The sequence below is a fragment of the Hemitrygon akajei genome, chromosome 3 (genome assembly GCF_048418815.1).
Source record: "Hemitrygon akajei chromosome 3, sHemAka1.3, whole genome shotgun sequence".
Classification (NCBI taxonomy): domain Eukaryota; kingdom Metazoa; phylum Chordata; class Chondrichthyes; order Myliobatiformes; family Dasyatidae; genus Hemitrygon; species Hemitrygon akajei.
Window position 1 is genome coordinate 30,068,765 of NC_133126.1, and position 18,927 is coordinate 30,087,691.

Genomic DNA, 18,927 nt, shown 5'->3' on the forward strand with positions numbered 1-18,927 from the left:
AATTTCTTTCCAATTCAACAAAATAGATCTTCTAGCCATTAATGTAAGAAATGCAATCATTCAACAAGCAGAAGAAGATAAATGGATTGACCCCATCATTGGTAAACCAAAGATTGCAGTAATAGGATGAGGTTGTAAATCAATGTTCAATACCGTAGAAATAATATCAAAAGTGTCTTTCCAATATTTTTTCAAAAGCGGACACGACCAGAACATATGAGTTAAAGACGCTATCTCAGAATGACATCTGTCACAAATAGGATTTATATAGGAATAAAAATGAGCCAATTTTTATTGGCAAGGAAGGAAGGTGGATTGGCATTGCCTAATTTTAGATTTTATTATTGGGCAGTTAATATCCGATATTTGATATGTTGGTTAAAGGATTGGGATTTATCTTTTAGCCCTCATTGGGTGAACCTGGAAATTAAATCTGTACAAGGATTTGCATTGGGTTCTATTTTAGGGTCTTCTCTTCCCTTTGCTCTTTCTAAATTGCCGAAACAAATTGACAATCCGATAGTTAAACATACTTTACGTATATGGTTTCAATTCCAGAAATTTTTTGGGTTGACTCAGTTTGTTTTAAATATTCCTATTGTATCCAATTGCTTTTTTTTATCCTTCTATTATAGACCAAGCTTATTCAGCTTGGAAGACTAAAGGATTACTACGATTTTCTGATTTATTTTTGGATAATTGTTTTATGTCTTTTGAACAATTATCTAATAAATATAATTTGCCTAGATTTCATTTTTTTAGATATTTACAGATTAGGAATTTCTTAAATACTGTACTTCCTACTTTTCCAAATTTTGTGTCTTCAGGTATTTTGGAGAATTTGTTTGAACTAAATCCTTCTCAGAAAGGGCTAATATCAAAACTACAATATAATTATGAAGATATGTTCAGAGCCCTTCTATAAGATTAAAAATGATTGGGAAAGAGAACTTAACCTTACTATCCCTATTGAGAATTGGGATAAAATTCTTCAATTAGTTAATACATCATCTATATGTGCTAAACATTCATTAATACAGTTTAAGGTTGTGCATAGGGCTCATATGTCCAAGGATAAATTGGCTCATTTTTATCCCTTTGCACTTCTGATTACAGTCCATTTATAAAATAGTCTATGCCTTTATTCCAACTACCAAAGTTCATGACTATACACTTGGCAACACTGTACCTCATCTGCCAGTCCTTTGCCCGTGAGACATTGGAGCAACACACACAAAATAACGGAGAAACTCATTAGGCCAGGCAGTTTCTATGGAAAAGAGTAAACAGTTGACATTTCAGGCCGAGATTCTTCATCAGGACCAGATGAAGGGTCTCAGCCCCAAACTTTGACTGTTTACTCTTTTCTGTACATAAGAACATAAGAGATAGGAGCAGGAGTAGGCCAATCGGCCCCTCAAGCCTGCTCCGCCATTCAACAAGATCATGGCTGATCCAATCTTAACTCTAGTTTTCACCGAATCCCACAAGGCAACAGTGCCAACCAACAGGGCACCATGCCGCCCATTTTATTTTATTATTCATCCCGCCCAAACCGATGTGATCACCCGGGGGGAAAAAACCGAGTTGCCAATTGAGGAGAAAAAATCTGGAAAATTCCTCTCCGACCCATCCAGGCTATCGAAAACTGGTCCAGGAGATCACATGGCTGATCTAAACCTAGCCTCATGTCCACTTACCTGCTCGCTCACCGTATCCCCTAATGCCATTTTTATCCAGGAAAATGTCTATCTCCGTTTTGAATTTATTGAGTGTAGTAGCTTCCGCAGCTCTCTGGGGCAGTAAATTCCACAGCCCCACTACCCTCTGAGTGAAGAAATTTCTCCGCATCTCAGTCCTGGAACGGCATCCCCTTATTTTAAGATTATTCCCCCTAGTCCTAGTTTCACCCATCATTGGGAACATTCTCCCCGCATCCACCCGATCAAGCCCCTCCACAATCTTATATGTTTCAATAAGATCGCCTCTCATTCTTCGGAACTCCAATGAGTAGAGTCCCAATCTACTCAACCTCTCATCATACATCAACCCACCCATCCCCGGAATTAACCTAGTGAACCTTCTCTGCACTGCCTCGAGAGCCAGTATGTCCTTTCTTAAATATGGACACCAGAACTGCACGCAGTACTCCAGGTGTGGTCTCACCAATACCCGGTACAACTGCAGTAAGACCTCCCTGTTCTTATACTCCATCCCCCTAGCAATAAAAGCCAGCATTCCATTGGCCTTCTTGACCACCTGCTGCACTTCCTGCAGCATTTTGTGTGTGTTGCTTTGGATCTGCAGACTTTCTCCTGTTTGTGAGGCCTAGGACCAGAGTTGGGCCACTTGGCCCTTGAATCTGCTCCACCATTCCAGCACAGTTGATTTATTTTTCCTCTCAATCCCATTCGCTTGCCTTACACCCTTACTAATCAATAACCTATCAATCCTTTTAAATGTACCAAATGACTTGGTCTACACAGCTGTCTGTGACAATGGTTCATCACCCTCTGGCTAAAGAAATTCCTCCTCATCTCTGTTCTAAAGTGGCATCTTTCTATTCTGAGGTTGTGTCCTCTGGTCCTAGACATCCTCACTATAGGAAATACTCTCTACAAGCCCATTTTATCCAGACTTTTCAATATTCGGTAGGAGTCAATGAAAATCCCCCCCTTATTCTTCTGAACTCTAGTGAGTACAGGCCCAGAGAAATTAAATGCTCCTCATACTCTATGTTACCCTTTCATTCCCAGGATCATTTTTGTGACTCTCATCTGGACCCTCCCCAGTGCCAGGACACCCTCTCTTAGATAGGTGGCCCAAAACTGCTCACGATACTGACCGATGCCTCATAAAGGCTCAGCCTCAGACAGCAGGGAAGCAAGCCCTTCGGTCCAGCCAGTCTATGCTGACCGTGAATCCATCAAAGGTTTACCAGATGCTGCCGAGATTAGAGGCTATGAGCAGAGGTTGGACAAACTTGGGATGTTTTCTCTGCAATGGTGGAGGCTCAGGGGAGCCCTGATAGAGGTATGCCAAATCATGAGGGGTATAGACAGGGTAAATGCAAGCAGGCTTTTTCCACTGAGATTACCTGAGGCAGGGGGAGCTTCTTCACTCAGAGAGTGTTGCGATTGGAACAAGCTGCTGGTGAATGCAGGTTAATTTGCAACATTTTAGAGAAGTTTGGATAAGTACATGGATGGGAGGGGTATGGAGGGCTGTGGTCCAGGTCTGGGCCGATGGGCAAGGCAGAATAACAGTTCAAAACAGACTAGATGGGCTGAAGGACCTGTTTCTGTGCTGTGGTGCTCTCTGATTCTATGATCTTATGAGAAGCGTAGATAGGGGTAAACAGCTGGTATTGTGATGTCTAATTCCAGTGGACAGGCATTTAAAGTGAAAGAATAAGTTCGAAGGAGAAGTGCAGGCAATGTTTTTACACAGAGACTGGTGGGTGCCCGGAGCACACTACCACGGATGGTTGTGGAGGGTGAGATGATGGAAGCATCCAAGAGGCACTTAGGCACATGGATGTACAGGAAATGGAGGGATATGGACACTGTGTAGGCAGACGGATTAGTTCAGTCAGACATTTAATTATTAGTTTAATTAGTCTGGCACAACATGGTGCTCCTGTTCTCTACAGTTCTATGATTCCATGAAAACTGAGATGAAGGTGGTGGGTAAATGCCCACTGAGAAAACATCGAGTGGGCAAATGTCCATGGGAAAACATTCAGTGTGTAAGAGTCCACTGGGCAAATGTCCAGAGAGCAAACATCCAGTGGAAAAATGCCCAGTGGACAAAAATCCAATGAGAAGATATCCAGTGGGTAAATGTCTAGTAAGAACACATCTAGTGGGCAAATGTCTGGTGAGCGACTGTCTGTTTTTCTGCAGCTGGTGGATTTCCGGGAGTCTGTGGCGAGAGCGCTGGGATTCGACACAAACACCATGGCCATCCCTGACGACAAGATCTATCTCCAGCTGAAGAGCCTCACCCAGCCTCACAGCAGAGAGCGGCGGGTGGTCTCCCACCAGCGTGGGCCTACTGATGGGCTCGGGGGACGCCTGGCACTGGGGCCCTCACACAGCCCCCCTCCCAGCTGGGGCCAAAACACCATCCCATCCGGCTCTCCGCACCGGGGCCATGTCTGGGGCAGCCCAGCACTACCCCTTCACCAGGCCCCCTGAACGAGAGCACGATGTGGACCACAGTTAATGGCCACTGCGCAGAAGCTTACCACTCGGCCCTTCTGCTCTGTGCTCGCTCTCTCCAAGAGCACTGTGGCCTGACCAATACAGAGCACTACAGCACAGTACAGGACCTCTGGCTTGCTATGCTGTGCTGACCTTTTAACCTACTCAGAGATCAATCTAACCTTTCCTTCCCACACAGCCCTCTATTCTTCTATTAGCCATGTGAGAGTTTCTTAAATATTCCAAATCTAATTGCATCTACCACCATCACTGGCTGGGCGGTCCACACAGCCACCACTCTCTGTGTAAAGCAAACTACCTCTGACCTATACACTACTAAAATCTCCTTAAAATGCTGTCCCCTTGTATTAGCAATTTCTGCCCTGGGGAAAAGTCTCTGGCTACGCCTCTCATCACCTTGTACATTTCTATCAAGTAACCTCTCATCCTTCACTCCCAAGAGAAAAGCCTTAGCTCGCTCAACCTTTCCTCATCAGACATGCTCTCTGATCCATCAACATCTTGGTAAATCTCCTCTGAACCCCCTTGAAAGCTTCCAAATCTTCCCTATAATGAGGACACCAGAAGTGAACACAATACTCCAAATGTCATCTAGCCAGGGTTTCATAACCGGCAACATTACCTTGGGGCTCTTCAACTCATTCTCCTGACTAACAAAGATAAGTTTTCATCTGCTTACAGAGCTGAGGTATTTGGTGGAGGGGGGTGGATGATCCCTCCCACCACCAACCATGTAGCACTCCCATGGGAGTGGCACTGGAGGATGGGAGCTCATGTGACAAATGCCCTGGAGTCCCCAGGCCAGGTCCACCTTCTAGAGTTTGGAGCTGGGTAAGGAAAGCCTGATGGGTGATGGCTGTGTAGTGACTCTGAGTACTGCAGTCATCCGTCGTTCCACAGAAACTGTTTAAGCTTATTTGTGACCACCGATCCTTTAAACTCAAAGATTTTCTTCCAATAAAATGCTCTGTTCTGGTGTGCTTTACGGAAACCTCTGGGCCTTCCTGAAGCAGAATCAGGTTCAGTATCACTGAGGTAGCTTGTGAAGTTTGTTGTTTTGCAGCTGCAGTACAGTGCCAGACATAAACAAATACTATGAGCGAGACTAAGAAATATTTTAACAAAGTGCCAAAACAGAGCAGGGCAGAAATGGATAATGCAAGGGGCATAATTTTAAGGTGATTGGAGGAAAGTATAGGGGAAATGTCAGACACGAGGAAATCTGCAGATGCTGGAAATTCAAGCAACACACACAAAATGCTGGTGGAACGCAGCAGGTCAGGCAGCATCTATAGGGAGAAGCACTGTCGACGTTTCGGGCCGAGACCCTTCGTCAGGACTAACTGAAAGGAAAGATAGTAAGAGATTTGAAAGTAGGAGGGGGAGGGGGAAATGCAAAATGATAGGAGAAGACTGGAGGGGTGGGGTGAAGCTAAGAGCTGGAAAGGTGATTGGTGAAAGGGATACAGAGCTGGAGAAGGGAAAGGATCATGGGACGGGAGGCCTAGGGAGAAAGAAAGGTGGAGGGGAGCACCAGAGGGAGATGGAGAACAGGCAGAGTGATGGGCGGAAAGAAAGAGAAAAAAGGAGGGGGGTAAAGCTAAATATATCAGAGATGGGGTAAGAAGGGGAGGAGGGACATTAACAGAAGTTAGAGAAGTCAATGTTCATGCCATGAGGTTGGAGGCTACCCAGCCGGTATATAAGGTGTTGTTCCTCCAACCTGAGTGTGGCTTCATCTTGACAGTAGAGGAGGCCATGGATAGACATATCAGAATGGGAATGTCTACTTTCAAATCTCTTACTATCTTTCCTTTCAGTTAGTCCTGACGAAGGGTCTCGGCCCGAAACGTCGACAGTGCTTCTCCCTATAGATGCTGCCTGACCTGCTGTGTTCCACCAGCATTTTGTGTGTGTTGGGGAAATGTCAGAGGCAGGTTTTTATACATTGAGTGCTCTGGGTGCTTGGAATGCCCTGTCAGGGCTGGTGGTACAGGCAGATACATCAGAGACATTTAAGAGACTCTTAGATTGGCACATGGATGATAGAAAAATGGAGGGCTATGTGGGAGGGACAGGTTAGGTTGATCTTGGAGTAGATTAAAGAGTCATAACAACAGTGAGGGCCAAAGAGCCTGTAGTGTGCTGTATTGTTCTATGTTCTTAAGATAACCAGATAGTGTTTATGAGTTCATGGACCATTCAGAAATCTGACGGCAGAGAGGAAGAAGCTGTTCCTAAAATGTTGAGTGTGTGTCTTCAGGCTCCTGTACCTTCTACCTGATGGTAGTAAAGAGAAGAGAGCATGTCCTGAGTGATGAGTATCCTTATTGATGGATATCACTAATTTGAGGCACCATATCTTGAAGATGTCCATGATACAGAGAAGGGTTTTGCCCACAATGGGGCTGGTGGATAAAATAATCGTGATGGAAATTAACTAAAAATTTAATAAATGTCAGGATCAGTAACGATGATAATGAAACTATTGTAAGAAACTATCCACTTCATTGGTGTTCCTTGACATTCTATGCCAGTACCATCACTGTGATACCCATCATCAATATCCTGAGGGTTTTCTCTGAGCCTCGTACACAGTGTGGCATCGGAAGAAGGTCAGAGGGTAGGAATCCTACAGTGAGTAACTCACCCCCCCTTACTCCCTACTAGCCTCAACTGGGGAGTGTGATGCAACGCCCACCACTTGCCTGCAAGAGAGCAGCTTCAACAACACTCCAGAAGTCTGACACTATACAGGACACCACCATCTATCCACCACCAGTCACTCACTCCACGGGAGCAACACTTTGTACCAACTGCGCAAGAGATTCTGTAGATGCTGGAAGTCCAGAGCCACAGACACAAAATCGCAGGAGAAACTCAGCAGATCAGGAAACAAATATGGAGGGGAATAAAAATGCGGGTCAAGATCCTTCATTGAGACTGGAAGGGGGCAGAAGCCAGAAAAAGAAGGTGGGGGGGGAGGAGGGGCACAAACTGGCAGGAGTTAGATGAGACCTGGTGAGGAGAAAGGTGGAAAAGGCAAAGGGCTGAAGAAGAAGGGATCTGATTGGAGAAGGTGGTGGAACATTAGAGAAAGGGAGTAGGAGAGAAATCAGGAGGTGATGGGCAGGTGAGGAGAAGAGAAGGGGCAATTGGGAAAGGAAAAAGAGAGAAGGGGAGAAATTAATGAAAGCTGGGGAAATTGCTGAGATGTTCCTCCTCCAACCTGAGTTTGGGTTTATCGTAGCGGTAGAGAGGGTCATAGACTGACATGTCAGAATTGGCCACTGGAAAATGCTGCCTCTTGCGGCAGACAGAGTGAAGGTGCTTGACAAGACTTACACCACCTACAGATCACATTGCACCAACTCACCAAGCTTCATTTCCAAACCCACCACCTCTACCAGCCAGAGGACAAGAGTAGACAATGAACATGAGGAGAATGGAGGCGCACGGCCAAGTGGTTAAGGCTTTGGGCTGGCGATCTGAAGGTCGTTAGTTCGAGCCTCAGCCAAGGCAGTGTGTGTGTCCTTGAGCAAGGCACTTAACCACACAGTGCTCCTGTACGTTTATAGCCCAGTGGCGGTGGTTGGTGCAGTATGGACAAGACAAGATATGGATGACGACAGTTAGTATAACTTGGCATCAATATTGGCACTTAATTTTAAATGGCATATAAGAAACTCTTAGATAAGCACATGATTGATAGAAAAATGGAGAGCTATGGAAGGCTTAGATTGATCTTAGAGTAGTTTAAAAGGTCAACACAACATCGTGGGCTGAAGGGCCTGTAATGTGCTGTAATGTTTATGTTCTACGTAATATCGTGGGACAAAAGGCAAGACCAGGGCTGTACTGTTCTGTGTTTTCTGCGTGAAAATGGTAACCCTTTTTGACGTTAATCTTTCAGCAAATGCTGTGCCTTTAATAATGTGCCATCAAAAACACTTGGCAATTTAAAAAATGACTTAAAAGTAAAGGTGAAAATCTGAAAACACAGGTCAGACCTGCATAAACAACACATTTTAACAAACATGTGGTTAGATTGTAATTAGACAGTAGAACAACAATTTCCTTTCCAGCTGTGGGTGAATATCTGATACCAGTGGTGACGTTGACTGGTCTGATGGAGAGATAGCGGATCTGATGGGGTGGGTCAGCTTTTGTTGGGCAGGCTTGTCATCAGGGAATGGTGGTTACCCACGGGGCTCTGTCGTGGGCAAAGTACTGGAGAGTTTAACATCGGTAGCTGAGCGAAGGGCGCTGAGTAGGCTACGGTCAATTATGGATAACTCTGAACATCCTCTACATAGCACCATCCAGAGACAGAGAAGCAGTTTCAGCGACAGGTTACTATCGATGCAATGCTCCTCAGACAGGATGAAGAGGTCAATACTCCCCAATGCCATTAGGCTTAACAATTCTACCGCCAGGACTTAAGAACTTTTTAAAAGCTATTATTAGTGCTTTATGAGATAGTGATTTAGATGCATATCATATTTTTTACTGAGTTAAGTATTGTATGTAATTAGTTTTGCTACAACAAGTGTATGGGACATTGGAAAAAAAGTTGAATTTCCCCATGGGGATGAATAAAGTATCTATCTATCTATTAAACCGCAAATTGGCAGCCAAATGGCAGGTGGGCACCAGTAATGAAGATATAACTGTGCATCATCCTATTCAGCACCGGGTATGTGTCTGTGTCACCTGAACACTGTCACTTTATTGGGCACCTCCAAAACCAAACACACACACACACACACACACACACACACACACACACACACACACACACACACACACACACACACACACACACACACACACACACACACACACACACACACACACACGTACACACGCATATAGGCACACAAAACTGCACAGACAGACAGACATAAACAGAAGCATTCACATGCACACACATACATACATAATTGCACAGGTACACAAGCATGCACCACAAACATATGCATACACATATAGATGCACACATGTGCATATTTACACATACTAACACACATGAAAACACACAAGCACATGTGCGCACACACTGCAAACAATTATGGACCTTGTTCAGAAACAAAGCGTTGGAAAAACTTAACAAGTCAGGCAGTGTCTATGAAGAGAGAAGAACAGTTAATGTTTCAGTCAAATCCTTTTCGGTATTGATTTTGGGACAACCAATGAGCCCAGTTTTCCACATTAAATTCTACCTGCCCTCTCCTCTTTCACTTATCCTGTGCATATCTCCAAAGCCTTCCTGAATCCCCCTCACATCTCACATTGCCACCCAGCTTTGCATCAACAAGTTTGAATGTATCACACGTGATCCTCTTATGTTAACCGTGGTAAACCCCTGGGGTCCAGCATCAGTCCCTGCAGCACCCCCTTGTCACACCTCCCAGCCCAAAGGTAACCCTTTCACTTCCTTTCACACACACACACACTCATGATCACAAATTCTCTCACACTTAAGGACATTTACAAGCACAGATGCTCAACCAGAAACTCAGACATATATCTACACACAGAGAGAAACACACAACCGTGCATACACACATAAGCACACCTGCATACAAACACACACACACACACACACACACACAGACAGACAGGTACACATGCACACATACATACATATAGAAACACACACAGACACATCTAACATTCATTCTATGTGATTTTTGATTTGTGGATGTCTGAAGAGTAAGAATTTCAGGTTGTACACTGTATACATTCTCTGACATTAAATGAACCTTTGAACACACACAAATACACATACAGACACACACACACATACATGATCTCACTATCACTCATATACAAATAAGCACAGGAACACAACCAGACACACCTACACTCACACATACAAGCCTGCTGTATGTATACACACACAATCACATGTACACAGCAGCACATGTACAGTCAACTAAACATGTAAGTGGATATGTGAAAGAACACGTGTCACAGTGCATGTGAGAACATGGAATGCCATGTGAAAATACAAATTTACCACATTCTGCCATTGCTGGTACTTTCCTTGTAGGTTCAATTGATTCAATTTAATGTCAGAGAGATGTATACAATGTACATCCTGAAATGATTTTTTCTTCACAGCCATCCACGAAAACAGAGGAGTGCCCCCAAAGAATGAATGACGGTTAAATGTTAGAACCCCAAAGCCTCCCAGCTCCCCTCCCTCCCACATGTATGCAGCAACAAAGCAACAAACCCCCTCCCCACCAGCAAAAAAACATTGGCACCCACCACCAAGCACTCAAGTGTGCAAACACTCATCATGCTAATAGTAGTCTTAAAATCCAAGGCACTGGTTCTCTGTGTTTGCTGTGGTTTTATAGAGAATCAAATGAAGAATAGAGACACACTAGTTCCAAGTTTGTTCTGGCTCAGAATTGAGCCAAACATTCTGTGTGATGTGGCGCTTCCCGAGTGACTGGGACTGGATTCGCGGTGACGGGTCCTAGGTGACAACGTGTGTGTGAGCACACACAGGCGTGCATACAATCAGGTGCACACTGAAGTACAAACACAGGTACACACAAACACGCAAATAAGCACGCATACATCAAAATCAGGTTTATTATCACTAACATAATTTGTGAAATTTGTTGTTTTGTGGCATCAGTACAGTTTAATACATAAAAAATTATTATAGGCTACAAATAGAAATATTAAAAAATAAATAAGTAGTGGAGAAAGAGAACGAACTGGTGAGGTAGAGTCCATGGGTTCATGGATCGTCCCTGAAACTTTGAGTGCGAGTCTTCAGGCTCCTGCATCTTCTCCCGATGGTCGTAATGAGAAGAGGGCATGTCCTGGTTGGTGAGGATCCTTCGTGGTGGACGCTGCCTTCTTGAGGCATCGCCTTTTGAAGATGTTCTTAATGGTGGGGAGGCTAGTGCCCTTGACAGAGCTGTTTGAATCTATAACCCTCGGCAGCTTTTTCTGATCCTGTGCAGTGGCCCCTCCATATCAGACGGTGATGCAACCAGTTAGAATGCTCTCCATGGTTCAACCACCCATTTACACTAATCCTATTGGATTATTTGAATCCCCACATGGCTCCCCCTAAGATTCTAAACTTCATCCACATCCTGTGACTCCGCATGTTTTTGAGATGAGGGAGCAAACCAGAGCACCCAGGGAAACGCATGCGCTCACAGGGAGAGTATGCAAACTCCACACAGACAGCATTTGAGGGTGGAACCTGGGACTCTGATGCTGAAATTCAGCAGCCACTGTTGTCGGAGAGATGGGAATTCCCACTTTTCCAAGTCCAGCTCCTCCCACATGAAGGTGATGCCAATGTCAACAAGACATAGTCAAACAAGCAGCCAAAGATTTGAAACCAAACAGTTAAAATAGAATATGCATGGGAACAAAAGGCCGGGGGACAAGGACTACTTCTCGGGCCTTTTCAATGAGCAGGGCCAGGGATAGACCATAAGACATATGAGCAGAATTAAACTATTTGGCCCATCAAGTTTGCTCTGCCATTCCATCTTCAAAGTTCAAAGCATACAACCTTGAGATTCATTTTCTTGCAGACACCCACAGAAAAATGATGAAGTACCATAGAATCCATGAAAAAAAACACACAACAAAGGCAGATTCCCCGAAAGCGAGTCTTCAGGCTGTGGTGTCAGTTCATAGCTGAAGCAAGTGAAGCCGTCCACACTGATCCAGGAGCCTGTTGGTTGCTGGGCAACAACTGTTCCTGAACTTGTGGCATGGGACCCACGATCCTTGTACCTCCTGTCCAATGGTAGAAGGAGAAGAGAGGCAAAAGGGTCAAATGCAGACCAACGGGACAGGTTCAGGTGGGCGATTGACTGGCATGGAGTATTGGGGATGAACACTGGCTTGTTTTCTGATGTCAGGCCTCAACGCTTTAACCTGGCGTGAAGTGCACCCTGGTATTCCCTCTTCCAGTGATGGACAACCTTTGTCTGGTTCAAGGTGACGTACCTGCATTGCCGAGAGTCTGGTTTGCCGAATCCTTCAGGGTATCATAAAATCACTGCTTTGTTTAGACGGTGCAAAAGTTTGTTTCTTATAGGGAAATTATAGGCTGCAGATTGCAGTTCAGAGGTTTTGTGAGCTGACTGCAAAGCATCGCCATATATCGCCAGCCCTATCTTGGAATTGCTCTTTTATTTTCCCCCTCAAAACTATTCTCCTGCCTAGTCCCCATGTCCTTTGATGTACTTACTAATCAAGAACTATCAACCTCCACTTTAAATATACCTAATGACTTGGTTTCCACTGCCATCTGTGACAATGAGTTCCACAGATCTGCCACCCTCTGGCTAAAGAAATTCCTCCTCATCTCTGTTCTAAATGGAAGTCCTTTTATTCTGAGGCTGTGCCCGCTGGTCCTAGCCTCCCCCATTATAGGAAACATCCTCTCCTCATCCACTCTATCTAGGACTTCCAATATTCGATAGGCTTCAATGAGATCTCTCCCCTCATTCTTCTGAACTCCAGCAAGTACAGGCCTAGACCCATCAAAGACTTGTCATGTGTTAATCCTTTCAGTCCTGAGATCATTCTCGTGAACCTTGTCTGGACCCTCTCCAAAGCCAGCACATCCTTTTTTTAGACATGGGACCTGAAACTGCTCACAGTACTCCAGGTATTCTCAGACCAATAGCTTATAAAGCCTTAGCATTAATTCCTTGCTTTTATACACTAATCCTCTCAAAATGAATGTGAACATTTCATTTGCCTTCCACAGTCCGAAGAAGCACTGGTCCTCTTGAAATGAAATAATGGGCTGAATGGCCCCTGACTGTGTTGACTGCTTCCGTTTTTGAACACACACCACTGTCTCCCGTAATTGGGCGATACAACTCTCAAAAGAACTGATAAAGTATCCTAATGCGAGATGACAATGTGTCCAAGGAGACCTATTATTATTTGGCTAGTCTGTCATCCAAAAATAAATTTAATTTGCAGGTTTTTTTCTGTAATGGCAGCAGCCGCGTGTGCTGGTTGTTGAGAGTCATTGGATTTTTTTGATTGAAGCAATTTCACTAGCTGCCTTTCAGATGAGGCTGCTTGATGTTATTGACCCCCATCTGTACTGGAGCCTCACAAAACCCCTTCACCTTCAGCATTCCTTACAACCACGTTGCTGCTATGCTCAGGAAAACAGGGTGGACCCCCCCCCAACAGTCGGGTAGACATCTGCTGCTCCACATCGGCAGGACTTAGTCCCACCTCTCGAGACTGCAGACCTCCCACCTCCACTGCAGGACTGTAGGCTGTAGGTTGGGAGGGGGGAATGGATGGGGAAGTGAGCAGACCCGCTGTGAACCATGGGTGATATTGGGGTTTTCATAAAATACAGGGAGGCATCTCCTACACTATTTTAGAGCACTACAGCACAGAAACAAGCCCTTTGGGTCATCTACACACAAGAGGTCCTGCAGATGCTGGAATTCGAGAGCAACACACATAATGTGCTGGAGGAGCTCAGCAGGTCAGGCAGCATCTGTGGATGGGAATAAGCAGTCAACGTCTCAGGCCAAGACCCCTCTTCTGGAAGGGAAAGGCGTCACTGATGAAGGGTCTTGGCCCAAGACGTTGACTGTTTATTCCCTTCCATAGATGCTGCCTGACCTGCTGAGCTCCTATAGCATGTTGTGTGATTTTCGATTTTCTTTGGTCCTTCTAGTCCGTACAGAACTATTATTTTGCCTAGTCGCATCGACCCCCACCTGGACCATGGCCTTCATACCCTCCCATGATGTACTTATCCAAATTTCCCGTAAATGTTGCAACCAACGACACATCTACCACTTCTGCTGGCATCTCTTTCCACATTCGCACCACCCTCTGAGTGAAGAAGTTTCCTGCCCAGATTCCCCTTAAATATTTCACTTTTACTCTTAACCCATGACCTGTAGTTCTAGTCTCACCCAACCTCAGTGGAAAAAGCTTGCTTGCAATAACCCTATCTATACCTCTCCTAATTTTGCATACCTCCATCAAGTGTCCTCTCATTCTCCCATACTCCAGGGAATAACCGATTCAACCTTCTCCTATAACTCAGTGAGACACTCCTTCAGTACTGCACCTCCCTCACTATCTCCCCTCCCTCAGTGTGACCTTCCTTCAATGCCTCCTTCCCCTTCAATTTTTTTCCATCCTCTAGTGAGGCTGAATTTCCCTAACCTTCCTCCCCATGAGGAACGTAGCCGTCCTCACTGGCAAGCGGAGCGTCTCCCCCATCAATCCACTGTGCTGAGGCACTCCGTGTCTCAGCTCAAGTCTGCCTTCAACCAAGAGGCCCCCTCAGGGTTGGAAGATGCCGCGCCAACCAGCAGATTGGTGAGTCTGGATCCAAATTCTACGACAGATTTGTGGCAACCTCGCGATTCCGCTTCCAAATTATTAGTGCATCAGTCCACATTCCCCTGATCTAATCTCTATCCCCAAATTAGGTTGGAGTCTAAAATTCACTTCAAAGTCTCACACTAATCTGCCTTTAATTATAAAGATGAATTTTGTCTCTTGCCCGATGCTTATCTGCCTGGGCTGTCATTAAGTTGAGTGGACATCGAGATGATATACTTTGTTTTGTATCTGGATAATTCAAAGTTTATAGAAAAGTAGATGCACTGTTCATTAAAAATTATGTGAGGGGGTGGAAGGGGGGGGCTGAGGTTTCAGCAGAGGGTCTCGATATTGTTGTTGGCCCTTTGAAACTTCTCTTCCATCCTTGGCAAAGTTAGCTGACATAATTTCCACTGGATATAGCTCATCAAGTGAAGGCAGTGGGGGAAGGCTTTCTTATCTTTAAGACCAAATCTCTCTTTCAAACTTTGATGGAAAGTGGGGTGGGAGTTGAGGACGGGGGGACCTTAATATGACAACCAAGAAGTCAGGAGCAAAGTTACCAAAACCATTGTCAGAGTACGGAGAAAGTTGAGGGGCACTGATCGGGTTGATCAAAGCCAAAGTTAAAGCAAATTTATTATCAAAGTACTCTTAAGTCATGATATACTACCTGGAGCTACACTTTCTTGCAGACATTTACAGGGAAAAAAAGAAATACAACAGAATTAATGAAAATTTTTAAGTACACAAATAAAGACTGACAAACAAATACTGAGAACATATGTTGCAGAGTCCTTGAAACTGAGTTTGTAGGTTGTGGAATCAGTTCAGATTGGAAGTGAGTGAGGTGATCCTCACTGGTTCAGAAGCCTGGTGTCGTGAGACCTAAGGCTCCTGTACCCCTATCCAATGGTAGTAGTGAGAAGAGAGCCTGGCCTGGGTGGTGGGAGTTCTTGATGGGGATGCTGCTTTCTTGTGGCAGCGTTCCATGTAAATATGCTCAATCGTCGAGAGGACTTTGCCCGTGATGAACTGGGCTGTATCCACCACTACCTGTAGACTTTTCCATTCCTGGGACCTGGTGTTTCCATACCAGGCCAAGATGCAACCTGTCAGGATACTCTCCACTCTGCGTTTATAGAAGTTTGTCAAAGTTATAGGTGACATGCTGAATCTATGCAAACTTCTAAGGAAGTGGATGAGCTGCGGTGCCTTCTTTGTGAAGGCCCATAGTGAGTTCCAGGACATCATAGCACCAAAGGAAAACAATAGCTGGTAGGAAATATTTCCCTGTGGCAGAGGGGTCTCAAACCAAAGGGCAAGGGTTTAAGGTGAGGAGGGAGAGGGGTAGATGGAATCTGAGGAGGAACTTTCTCATTCAATACCCAGAACACACAGTTCTTGAGGGGGTGTGGAGGCAGAGAAACTTTCAGAAGTATCTTTGTGAGCACTTGAATCACCAATGCCGAGGAATGCTGGTGATTGGAAGGATGGCTAACAGGGGGTGAGACATGCCAAAGGGCCTGTTTTTGGACAGGCAATGACTCTGAATAAACAAAGTCTGCTACACCACCTCACCTAATAAGGTGGAGTTCAGTGGTGTTAAATCTGAGCACCATGGAGAGGTGGAGTGGGTTCATTGGATAGAATAGGATGGTGGGGTTGAAAGGCCTACTCTTGTTGTCAATTGGTATCATAGGGGGTGGGGTAGGGAGTGTTACCATCAACAGGAGGCAGGGCAAGAGTCAGGGAGGGTGAAGTTGGTCATTGACACTGATCTTAGGCCTGGTGGTCCCATGATGAATTGGATCGGGAGAGGCCATTAAGCTCTTGAAGGCCACTGTGCTCACCCACAGTGTATGTCCTGCCTCAGATCCTGGGCTTGATCTGGCTCTGTTCCAGATACCATCTTCTGGGCCCAGCACGTAAGTGCAATTGCAAAGATAGCATGGCAACACTTCTACCTCCTTAGGAGTTTGCAAAGTTTCGGCATGACATCTAAAATTTTGACAAACTTAGTGGAGAATATATTGACGGGCTGCATCACAGCCTGGCACAGAAACACCAATGCCCTTGAACAGAAAACCCTACAAAAGTAGTGGATATGGTCCAGTCCATCATGGGTAAAACGCTCCCCACCATTGAGCTCATCTACATAGAGTGTTGTTGCAGGAAAGCAGCATCCATCATCCAGCACCACCCAGGTCAAGCTCTCTTCTCATTGCTGCTATCAGGAAAAAGGCACAGGAGCCTCAGGACTCACCATCAGTTTCAGGAACAGTTATTACCCATCAACCACCAGACTCCTGAACCACAGGGAATAACTTCACTCAAACTCACTTGTCCCATCACTGAGCTGCTCCTATAAACCTATGGACTCAATTTCAAGGACTCTTCATCATATGTTTCTTATATTTATTGTTTGTTTATATTTTTTACTTTTTTGTATTTGCACAATTTGTTGTCTTTTGCACACTGGTTGTCTGCTCTGTTGGTGCAGTCTTTCATTGATTCCATGATGGTTATTGGATTTATTGAATAGGTCCACAAGAAAATGTATCTTAGGGTTGTAAATGGTGACATATAAGTACTTTGATAATAAGTTTAGTTAGAACTTTAAACAGTGTTTCCAAAGGGAACTGGATGGAGGGGGACAGCTGGTGGAAGAGTCTGTAAGGCTGGGCTGAAGTGAGGCAGTGGTGATTCCAGTCTCTGGCACAGAATCCATTCCCTACTGTGGTGTCCATCCCTTCCTGTTCTCACTTCTCCCTGTCAACACCCTGTTCCCACTCTCCTCCCTGCCACTGCTTCCTGTCCCCTCCCTTCTTTCTGTCTACCGCATCCTCTCTCCACACTACCCCTCACCCTGTCTCCCCCCTCCCTGTCATCTCAGCGCTTCCCACCTTCTCCCTGTCCTCATCCACTCTCTGCCCTTCCCTGTCACCACCCTCTCATTCTTCCCACATTCTCCCTGTCCTCATCCACTCTCTGCCCCTCCCTGTCACCCTCTCATTCTTCCCACCTTCTCCCTGTCCTCATCCACTCTCTGCCCCTCCCTGTCACCACCCTCTCATTCTTCCCACCTTCTCCCTGTCCTCATCCACTCTCTGCCCCTCCCTGTCACCCTCTCATTCTTCTCACCTTCTCCCTGTCCTCATCCACTCTCTGCCCCTCCCTGTCACCCTCTCATTCTTCCCACCTTCTCCCTGTCCTCATCCACTCTCTGCCCCTCCCTATCACCCTCTCATTCTTCCCACCTTCTCCCTGTCCTCATCCACTCTCTGCCCCTCCCTGTCACCCTCGCATTCTTCCCACCTTCTCCCTGTCCTCATCCACTCTCTGCCCCTCCCTGTCACCCTCTCATTCTTCTCACCTTCTCCCTGTCCTCATCCACTCTCTGCCCCTCCCTATCACCACCCTCTCATTCTTCCCAACTTCTCCCTGTCCTCATCCACTCTCTGCCCCTGCCTGTCACCCTCTCATTCTTCCCACCTTCTCCCTGTCCTCATCCACTCTCTGCCCCTCCCAGTCACCCTCTCATTCTTCCCACATTCTCCCTGTCCTCATCCACTCTCTGCCCCTCCCTGTCACCCTCTCATTCTTCCCACCCTGTCCTCATCCACTCTCTGCCCCTCCCTGTCACCCTCTCATTCTTCTCACCTTCTCCCTGTCCTCATCCACTCTCTGCCCCTCCCTGTCACCCTCTCATTCTTCTCACCTTCTCCCTGTCCTCATCCACTCTCTGCCCCTCCCTATCACCACCCTCTCATTCTTCCCACCTTCTCCCTGTCCTCATCCACTCTCTGCCCCTCCCTGTCACCCTCTCATTCTTCCCACCTTCTCCCTGTCCTCATCCACTCTCTGCCCCTCCCTGACACCCTCTCATTCTTCTCACCTTCTCCCTGTCCTCATCCACTCTCTGCCCCTCCCTGTCACCCTCTCATTCTTCCCACCTTCTCCCTGTCCTCATCCACTCTCTGCCCCTCCCTGTCACCCTCTCATTCCTCCCACCTTCTCCCTGTCCTCATCCACTCTCTGCCCCTCCCTGTCACCCTCTCATTCTTCTCACCTTCTCCCTGTCCTCATCCACTCTCTGCCCCTCCCTGTCACCCTCTCATTCTTCTCACCTTCTCCCTGTCCTCATCCACTCTCTGCCCCTCCCTGTCACCCTCTCATTCTTCCCACCTTCTCCCTGTCCTCATCCACTCTCTGCCCCTCCCTGTCACCCTCTCATTCCTCCCACCTTCTCCCTATCCTCATCCACTCTCTGCCCCTCCCTGTCACCCTCTCATTCTTCCCACCTTCTCCCTGTCCTCATCCACTCTCT

The 18,927-nt window shown here is 46.0% G+C and overlaps 1 protein-coding gene across 1 annotated transcript in view; it reads left to right on the forward strand.

Annotated features, from left to right (window-relative positions):
• The window catches only part of LOC140723009 (coiled-coil domain-containing protein 170-like), a 101,928-nt gene extending 97,729 nt beyond the window's left edge, over positions 1 to 4,199 (forward strand). The window contains exon 13 of the mRNA XM_073037643.1: positions 3,906 to 4,199. Coding sequence (XP_072893744.1) covers positions 3,906 to 4,199 — 294 coding nt within the window. The remainder of the gene's footprint in view (positions 1 to 3,905) is intronic.
• The last annotated feature ends 14,728 nt before the right edge of the window (positions 4,200 to 18,927 follow it).